At 40.7% G+C, this 10,544-nt stretch overlaps 1 protein-coding gene across 2 annotated transcripts in view; it reads left to right on the plus strand.

Annotated features, from left to right (window-relative positions):
- spock1 (SPARC (osteonectin), cwcv and kazal like domains proteoglycan 1) overlaps window positions 1–6,843 on the plus strand; it is an 82,880-nt gene extending 76,037 nt beyond the window's left edge. For both annotated transcript variants that reach the window (XM_077578645.1, XM_077578646.1), the window contains exons 8-12: window positions 177–296; window positions 611–832; window positions 1,424–1,486; window positions 3,781–3,918; window positions 5,615–6,843. In XM_077578645.1, coding sequence (XP_077434771.1) covers window positions 177–296; window positions 611–832; window positions 1,424–1,486; window positions 3,781–3,918; window positions 5,615–5,802 — 731 coding nt within the window. In that variant the 3' untranslated portion in view covers window positions 5,803–6,843. The remainder of the gene's footprint in view (window positions 1–176; window positions 297–610; window positions 833–1,423; window positions 1,487–3,780; window positions 3,919–5,614) is intronic.
- The last annotated feature ends 3,701 nt before the right edge of the window (window positions 6,844–10,544 follow it).

Genomic DNA, 10,544 nt, shown 5'->3' on the forward strand with positions numbered 1-10,544 from the left:
AAAACAAGCAAAAATATATATATATATATATATTTTTTTTATCCAAATAGACAATTATTTGATGGAATTTTCAGTAGGATATCTGAATACCAAAATATTTGACATTTGGTCACATGCACCTGCAGTACCTGAAGTACACATTGTATTAATCTGAGTTTACGTGTGTGTTTGTGTAGTGTGCTCTGACACGCAGCTCCACAGTCTGGCTGCCAGACTCAAGGACTGGTTTGGAGTTCTCCACCTGGATGCCAACAGAGACCTTAAATCCACTGACAGCTCTGACTCAGCCTCCGGACGTGAGTACATCAGCCCTCTCAAGTGTGTGAGTGTGGCCCATTTCTGTACAGCAGCTTTTTGATCCTCATGAGAGATGCTAGTGATGTTGACAGTGACCCCGCGCTGTTCTGTGTAGTGTCAACATGTTTCAACTCAGCCAAGCTGCACTCACGCAAAGACACACACAATTACACGCTCTCGTGTGCTACCCAAAGACAAAAAAAAAAAGGAGGCCTGTGCGCTGCACTCTAAAATGCTCCAAAGACAAAAAAATAAAGAGGCCTGCGCTGTACACTATAATAAATTCCTGTCCCGGCTTTGATTTTGATTTTAGACTTTGACACAAGCATCTTGCCCATCTGCAAAGACTCTCTGGGATGGATGTTCAACAAACTAGACATGAACTTTGACCTCCTCCTGGACGAGTCGGAGCTGAGTGCTATCTACATGGACAAGTACGAGCTGTGCATGAAACCCCTCTTCAACTCGTGCGACTCGTTCAAAGACGGCAAGCTGTCGAACAACGAATGGTGCTACTGCTTCCAGAAGCCCGAGGGTGAGCATGGACGGACGCCTTTGAATACATTTTTGAAGGATAATTGCTAATAATAGGTCATGGGAAAAAATCCGCTGCAGTTAGAAGTCATTGCAGACTAGTCACTTCTCACACAATGTTCAACTAATATAACAAAATGCTCACTCTGCATTTCACCTTACATCAATGCCGACTCTCTTGTGATTTTACCCAGGGACCGTTATTGCACAGCCAGCAAAAAAATAGTTGATACATTTCTCTTTCGTATATCTGAGGCACAAGCGAAAAGCAGAAAGAGCAAAATATTTTGACTTCCTTGAAAATAGTGTTTGCTTAATACCTTTTTTTTAACATTCCAAATAGAGCCACTATAACAATCAATTCAAATGTCAATGAGTCTGTGGAGTTAAATTGCTTAAAATCAAACTTACAGCCACTTCCTATTTGCTCACACATTGAGGTACACTTTATTTGCCTTTTGGCTTGATTATTAAATCAAAACAAAGTGGCACAAGTGCAATAATCAGCAGATTGAGAAAATGGTGAAAACAATGAGAAATTGATGTGATGATTGCAGAAGGTGAAAAAGTTGATGAGCTTCTTTGTGTGTAGGTTTGCCTTGCCAAGCTGAGAAGAGCAGGATGCAGAATCCGAGTCGAAGGAAGAGCCTCATAGGTCAGTTCTTTTGACAGCTGCCAACACTTATGGATACAGCATTGCATTGTACACTCACACAACTGAACATTTTAGTTGTTTTATTTATTTATTTTTGAGTGTGAAATAGTAACGCCATGTGTCCAATGTCCATAATGTATTCACAAATTTACTTAATTTTGTGAAATACTGTATCTATTTATCTGAATAATTTGTACAAATCAGCCATATTTTTAGGGGTTTTGAGTGCTAGTTGAAAAATATTCAACTAATTCCAAAGCACCTTCAAAACTATGAATTTTTACTCTGAATGTGAACATATCATCTAAACCAGGGATGTCAAACTGCGGTCCTCAAGGGCCAGAGTCCTGTAGGTTTTGGAGGTTTTCCTACTTGAACTGCAGCTGATTCCAATTAACAGAATCATTATCAGGCTTATTCAGAGCTTGCTGATGAGCTGATCATGAATCAGCTGTGTTGACGAAGGGAAATATCCAAAACCTGCAGCAGGACTCCGGCCCTCGAGGATCAGATCTCGCCATTCCTGATCTAAACCATTCTATGATTCAGAATTTGACCCAAGTTTTCCCAAAAATATGCTACTTAAACCACATAAAACTACAGTCACAATACCTCAGTTCAACAAGCATCAATAAATTAATTAAAAAGACTAGCCTGTTACAAAAAAAATGTGAGTGTGCAGAAACGGGACCGCTTCTGCAATATATACACAAAATTGCAGTTAATTGTGTGCATTCTCTGAGTATATGCAAATAAATGAATTCAGCACACAGAGTGCAATTTCTCAAACCTGAGAATAATTGTGATAACTCATTTTGCATCTTTAAAAAAAACGCGTCTGAAAGACAGGTGCAAACAGCACTGTTGCATGACAAGCAGGCACAGATTTTTCTGATTCATGTAAACATTTTTCAAATGACTGAAAAAAAAAAATCAGGAAGTGCAATTTTAGAACTTCTGAAAGATCTCTGGGGTGACTTGGAGCCAATCACAAGAAGGAGTCATGCCTTATGAAAAGTGACAAAGCTCCTTTCAACTCTGCATTTGCGTTATTTCAGCACACCATGACAATTTTTTTATCCTGCACAGTAAATTCTGTAGAATCAAGTTGACTCTATTTAGATAGGGACCAAAGAGACTCAGTTTTAGAGTAATATTTACACTTGGACGAGAGTAAAATAAAGAATTGGAATAAATAAAAATAAAGGTGAGTCAACGTAGGAACGAACTCATGACCTTAAGCTTGGGAGACAGCCGTCCTACTCCCTGAGCCACGCAGCTCCTGCTTTCTCCTAGTATATCGCTCATGTCAGCTGCAGCTGATTCCATGATTGCATGGAATCTTCCAACAGACCAAAAACAATCCTTGGTCTCTTGGTGAAAAGCAAACAGTAGGAAGGGCATAGCTCAGGTGGTATCTCGCAAGCTGAAGGTAGTGAGTTCGAACCTTAACCCTTAAGTGAGTTTTTATTTATTTTCATTATGTGTCTTTTCTTTTTCTTTTTTTACTCTCTTGCTATTGTAAATCTTAGTTTACTCTAAAACTCAGTCTATTTGGTCCCTATCTAAATAGAGTCAAAATTGACAAAATTTACCGTGTGTTCTCTCCCACAGCAGTTTTTCGGCAAGCTTTAAAAGCAGTGTCACAACACGCTTGGTACTTGTGACGTCTTGGGACGAGGGATAGATTTATTTCTTGTAAATCATCACTTCATGTTGTGCATGCAGCACTCTCTCAAATGTTCCTTGTGCTATTTCTGACCTTAAAAATGAATTGTAGTCAATCTTAGTGGTTCCACTGTCAATCAAGCATCTGTCAACTGGATATTAATATTAAAAATTTTGACGAGTTTGTCACCGTCAGGCATTAAAGTGTAGACTCAGTGACACTGCTATAGCAAGAAAACAAGTCCTGTCATACTGCAGACAGTATAGTGCTTCCATTTTTGTTGAGTTTCCTACTAAATTCTCCAGAGCACAGGTTTCATTTAGTGCCATCTGTCCCAGCTGCACACATCGCTAACAACACAGTTTGACAAATGAGTCTAGCCCAGTGTTTGTTTTGTGTGTTTGTGCTTATGTGTGGAACGTGTGCGGTATTGAACCTGACTTGCCTGCCTTTAAGCAGGATGTATGACTGTTGTCCAGCAAGCCTCTCGGCAGTAATTGCTCGCCGATCTCCCTTTGTGAAGAAAAGAGCTTTGACATTTATCAGCTGGTCTCTTTCGACGTTTTTTTCTCCAAATGGCCTTCCTCTTGTGTGTCCCTGAATCTGTCCCATATATCCTCTGTAGGTTCCTATATACCTCGCTGTACTGAGGAAGGCTACTTTAAACCGACCCAGTGTCATGGCAGCACTGGACAGTGTTGGTGCGTGGACAAGTATGGTAATGAGATTGCTGGCTCCAGAAAACAAGGCAATCCAAACTGTGGTAAGACAACGACACACACACAAATACGTTCTATAGATAAATGAGCCTTTGTTGCCCTCCAGTCTCTCTCACAATAAGCATTTTCTTCAGTTTTTTATTTCCTCTAACTTTGTGCTGTAGCCTGTTTCTGATAAGAGGATTAAAAAATGGTCTTTAACTACAGCCCCAATGTTCTCCTTTTATTCTCATGTATTAGCAATTGTTTGGTAAAGTGATAATGCAAGAGATCCGAGTGTCAGTCTTGTGTCGCATTGTGTCTACTTGTGATATTCTGCTCACGGATGCAGCTTTGATAAAACACCAACGCTGTGCAAGTCAAGTAGGAGAATTTGTCACACTTGTCAGCAAAGTGCAAATGTCAACATTTCCAGTCCACTTAATATGAATAAGCACTCGAGTCCAGACAAAAAAACAACTGACACGTACCGTGCTTAAGTTTACAACAGTGTATGAAGCAATATACATTAACAAACCTTTTTTTTTAACTCTAAAGTTGAATGACTAGCTAGATTTATAATTTCAGAGAAAGCAAAGTGTTGAGAGTCTCCGTCACCAAAATGCACGCTTGCAGTCAGTGAAAGGGGTGATCGATCATTGCAATAACATCTCAAAATAACCACACTCTGTTCTTCATTGTCACCCGTTTCCTCTCTTTGTGGCAGTCCTCATATTCTTTGACAATCACGCCATGTTTTTGTGGTTCAATGCAAAATAATTCAATACAGTATATTGTATGTGGAGCCTCAAAATTTGCTCACGGTATGTCACGCAATCTGGTGTGTGTGGTGGCCATTTTGAACCTGTACTGATTCGTTGTGGCGACCCCTGAAGGGAAAAGCCGAAAGGAAAAGAAGAAGAAAACGTGTTAGGACAATCTGTGGGCATTTTTAGCTTCCTAGTGGGGTTTTTTTTTCATTATTTGTTTCTTTATTTTTTTCTTTGATATAACACATCAAATGTATTAAAAAAAATAAAAAATAAAAAAAAAGCCACCCAGGCGTTAAATTCCATAGCAGCCTTTGGGATGTTCAACATTGGAGGTTCTCGACTTTGAATGCCAAACCACAAAAACACACACACAAAAAAGGTTGATTCAGATGAAGGACCGTGACTTCACCCTACATTAAACTAATAGGTAGCAGTGTGGTTGCTTTCAGCTCAGTGACAGAAACACAAGCTGATTTGAACACAATATGTGCCACTCAGCTTGCAGTGCACTTACTGTAAACCCAGCCTGTAATAAAAAGGCTTTTTCAAATTGAGCTCGGAAAGACATGTTTGTGTCAAATCTGGGGGTGTCGGGCAATGAATCCAATTTTATCCTGTAGGTGCTCAGGATTAAATGTTGACTGAAAAACATGTGTTCAACATCAAAGCATGTCGAGTACAATGTTATGTAACAGCTGCAGCTTTGCTCAAGCTAGCAGGTTGAGCTTTCTTTTGTGTTTTAAAATACGTTGGCAGTTCTCAGAGGTTACTTAAATTCATAATGTGGTATCGTACAAGTAAGTCGAGAGATCTCTCTCACAAAAACACAAAATCATTTTATATTCACTATGAACCTTAAAAACGTTTTGACTATCAAGCATACACAACAATGTGGATAAACTGAATTGAATTAATTGTTCTCCACTGATCTGGTGGAGCGTTTCCAGTACATATGAGAGGCATTTATTATTTGCCGAATTTATTTTAGATGAGGACCAGGAGACATCGGGAGATTTCGGCAGCGGCGGTGCAGTCATCCTCCTCGGCGACCAAGAGGAAGAAGCCTCACAGGGTCGGCAGAAGAAGAGACGGGGTCGGATCCACCCCCGGGAAATCACCGAGGACGACGACGACGAGGGAGACGACAAGGATGACGAGATAGGCTACGTTTGGTAGCTCCGCCCCCTCCGGTTCTGACGCTGTCATGAGCCAAGCGGGAAAAGTCCAGCACAGATTTGAAGCCATTCCAGCGTCTCTTCCAGTGGCCGTGACAGCAGTCCATCGTTTAGCCGAACTCTCTCCTGTAAACTCCGTCCTTCATTCGAATGTCTCTCGCCAGCGGACCTCATTCTTTCTTTTCCAAGTGTTTCTCTCAACACAAGAGAGAAAAACGGAAAGCCAGTTACATTTTAGCAGCCCCTCATTAAGGATCAACCTCAAGCCTCCTTCTTTTCTGCTCCTAGCTGCAAACGTGCAATTATTAACATCTTCAAACATGGACTAACATTTTTCTTTATTTCGATGGCCTGGCACTTTTGCCTGTCTGTTTGCCCCAAATACAAAAGCCAATATCGTGGATGTAAATATGAACAGAACAGTCCCCAGTGTAGATTAACACATTTTGTCAGCCATTTTGTCCGTGTTCGACGATGTTTCTGCAAATCCACGCATTCCGAGATGGCTCCCTCTTTCTCGCTCTTTGTTATTTCACGGAAGATTGTAAATTATTTAACTGTTGATCTTGAATGTCCCAGAAAGACCAGGTAGCAATGAGATTTAATGATGTGTCGTCGTTGTTGTTGCATGTTTCTCATCGTGTTCCTGTAAAAGAGAGATTTACCTGGCTTGGCTCAAAACAGAACGTGACGCCTATTTGGCTGCTACAATACTATGTTGCTATGTTGATGCTGTCTAGTGTCTTTTTTTTTTTTTCTCCCAATCTCAGGAGGTAGGAAGTTGCATTGCAGCGTGATGGCAGTGGACGTGAACAAAGTGTCGTGACAGCTATTTGTTATTTCGCCAATAGGTCAGCTAGGGCTCCTGAGACTGTGCATGGACACTAAGGAAGGTGCTGCCCCTGAGCTGGGAGGACTTAAGAAGTCGTGGGAGCAGAGAAGAGGCTGTTCTGCCTCCCAACGCCATGTCAACCAAGTGAACTTTTCTTTGTTAGTTTGACGATTTAAGTAAAGTTGCACTTTGGGTGTCTTTTGAACCGTACTGGTCTGTCTGTGTCTGTGTGGTCACTGTCGATGGATGGATGGGCGGACGATAGATAGATAGATAGATAGATAGATAGATAGATAGATAGATAGATAGATAGATAGATAGATAGATAGATAGATAGATAGATAGATAGATAGATAGATAGATAGATAGATAGATAGATAGATAGCTAATCCTTTCCAGTTGCTTCAATTCAATCAACATTGTGCTGCTCCTTATGGTATATGAACCTTGGCCACCGGGGGGCAGTATAATACATACAGATAGATGTGGAGACACATACGTAGATGCTATTTGTTAGCCTGTCCATCGATGGCATTTCTACAGAGACCAGATTTTCGAAATGAAAAACTGTGATGCGACAATTTAGCTGTGGAGGGGGTTATTATTTAAGCTAACGCTAAATGCTATTTTGTTTGACAGTTAAATGAACTCACCATTATCCGACCTTTTTTGCTCGGTCCCAGCAGCTATTGGAAGATGGTTGGTCCCGCATTGGAAACATGCTACCAGAAAAGCTCCGCTTGCTTTGGCTCCGACCACCAGCGACTGCAGCAGTAGGACTACAATTCCCATGATTCTTAGACGCTGAAGCAGGAAGTAATTATAGTTCCAGTATAACGAAATCACACCTTTTACTGTGAATGAGAATGCAAACGTGAATTTGGAAGTTAAATAGGAAGGGATTTAACAGTTAAATTCCCTTTTAATGGGTTTATCATAGACAACTGAGCAAAAAAAACAGGACACCGGGACCAAAAAAAAGGGCGCTAGCGAAATCTGCTTGGACGCGGATTTCAAGGCTCAAAACACGACTGTCAAATGGGATGTCTGGTCAGCATTGAGATAGCCTAGCAAACTGAAAGTCCTATGCTACTGTAGTCTATGTGATTGTTTTAAATACACAAAGTGTAATTCTCTTTGTTTATGGTTAGTTTGACACGACAGCCATCTGAGCGTAGCAATAAACAGCTTGAAGCCTCTTTGTAAAGAATTGCTCTAATTTTATCTGCCAAACTGCTGCTTGCTGTGAAGTAAACGCTCGCAAATCAAAGCCAAAAAAGTCAAGTCAGTCAGATTTCAAGGCGCCAGTGCCATAATAATGAGATACAATTTAACATGTAAAGAGACCGTACAAATACAACCTGATGGCTGCTGTCAAAGAAGTGTCTTCCTATTTCTCCTTAAGCAAGGTCATATACACGCACACGGACAGGCACTTATCATCTGCTTCATGCAACTGGCCCCCCTCCCCTCAAACCACAGACATCTGGCTTTGTCTTACAGCAAAGTGATAATTCAGTTTCAGGGAGAGAGACAAGAGCAAGGTCTACTTTCTAATCCTCACACTAAAACAAACGATTAGCCGAGGTTATAATTAACATAGAACGTGTTTTAGGGAGGAAAATCACAAAGCCCAAAAGATTATAGAAGCCTAATGGGTGTGATTCGGATCACTAAATGGGACAGCTGATCCCACTGTTTTGAAAAAGAATAAGTGTTAATATTTCTTCTGGCTTTGCTAATTTAACATATGAACATGATTGAAGGAGATTATATTTATTTTTTCCTTCCCGACGTGCAATTTCAGCTACAAAAATATTTTTTTGATAACCCATCGGGCGCTCACTTTTAACTATTATGTGTTCGTTATGTCCCTCAGCTCTCCCACTCACTTCAATCAGTTAGTTCACCTCAGGGCACTCTTTTCCCCTGTTTCACCCCCTTTATTTGTTACTTTTGCGTTTTCCATAAAGGTTCCCTAGCGGAGACCTTGCAATTGGCTGCAAGAGTCTCATATATATAATAAATGTTATGTAAACAGTGTGTATCACTATTTTACACAGCACAAAAAGGTTATTGTGAGACAAGTATATTTTATTATGGTAGAGGTTTAAAGCGCTACTGCAGGGGTGTTTAAACTATATGCACCAAGGGTGGCATACAAAAAAGATTAAGGGCGCAGAGTCCATTTTGAGATTATTTTTCTTCTTCTTCTTTTACACCTGCAAAAGTCAGCCCATTGCAGCTCTATGCATAGTAATTCATCCATAAATGTTATATTCCCATTTTATTCAATTTCCTCCCTTGGTCATTAACTGACTGTGTTTTAAATAATACAAATCCAACTGTGTTGGTGATTTAAGTGCTGACTTTGTATTTCTGCTGTTAGCCACACTGCAGGTCATGTTGATTGTATTTTTTTTATCTACTTTACTTTAAACTACCGCCACGCTGCGACTGAAAAGGATTCCAAGGAGGGCTGCAGTCTGATCACTGTGAGAAAATTCCATTCATAGTCCTTTGTTGTCATGCCATGGAGCGTCATACAGACTAATGACTAGAGACGTCTCTCAAGTAGCTTTCCGCCTCGCCGGCAAAATGTCAGGATTCTTTTTACTGGCAGTTGTCATCGTGTCTTTTTTGTTATTCTGCTGCTTCGATGTGACATCTGTCAGTAGTTTATGTAGGACATGTTTATGACTCACTTTAATAATGTCAACCCAGAGTGCACTGCATCGGGATCATCTGAAAACAATGCTTGGGGTTTGGTAAGGAAATGGGAATCTGATGTTAAAAATGAGAGCTTCAAACTCATTTGCATGCTTCAATGGCTTGTTTTTTCTGTCTCTCTCTCTCTCTAGTTTGGGATGTGAGTAACTGGAGCTTATCCCAGATGACTTTGAACAATAGGCAGGAGTCACCATGGACTACGACAGTATTAAATATATTATTATATATATATATATTATATATATTATTATTAAGTGTTATTTTACTCACTTAAAGTAGAAATCAACACCCCCACACCCCTCCCCCCAAAAAAATCCTGACAAAAAATATGTTATATGTGACCTCACTAGTCTAAACATGACAATCTATCAATTCTATCTATCAGAATATCAGTTAAGGAGCAAAATCCAGCCATCTCAGGGGGCAGCCATTTTGCCACTTACTGAATATGACTTCAAAATTGCTCATGTCTCAGGTAACAACCACTCACAGCTCAGCTTAAAAAAAAAAAACAGGTGAGCTGTGATTGGTCGTTGCCTGAGCCCTGAGCAACTGTGATGTCATCTTCAGTCGACAGCGAGTGGCAAAATGGCCGCCTCCTGAGATGGATAAAAACGGCTGGATTTTGCTTCATAACTCATATTCCACAAATGTAATATTAATTAGAATGTCATGTTTAGACTAGTGAGGTAACACATTATTGTCAAGAAATATTTAAGGTTGACTTCCACTTTAAGAGACACTTTTTTTTAGGGAAACTGTACCAATTAATGGCAGTTCCATTCATTTAAGTGGGGAGAGGTAATTTAGGATATGACTGAAGGGAAAAAAATTCACACCTCGAGGCACAACTGTATTTGAAGTATGACTTGGCCGCTTTCCCAACTGTGCTGCACTTGCTTAACGGCCATGCTGGCTGCGCAATCAAGGACCGATTGTGACCTGCGACCACTTGGTGAGAGCAATTAGCTACCTGGCAGAATTCAAAGCAGTGAGCACTCCGGTGCCCCGCAGACCAGATTGAAGGTTCACCACTCCGAAACCTCCCAGAGTAATTGGCACAGACGTCGTAATGAGTGGGGATGATCCCTCGCTAATCTGCCACAGCCCACCACCTCTTCTCACGGGCCCCTTTCATGCTCAACCAGCTCGGAGCATGTGAACCCTGTCGTGCCGGTTCC

This window comes from Vanacampus margaritifer, chromosome 10 (assembly GCF_051991255.1).
Source record: "Vanacampus margaritifer isolate UIUO_Vmar chromosome 10, RoL_Vmar_1.0, whole genome shotgun sequence".
NCBI classification, from domain to species: domain Eukaryota; kingdom Metazoa; phylum Chordata; class Actinopteri; order Syngnathiformes; family Syngnathidae; genus Vanacampus; species Vanacampus margaritifer.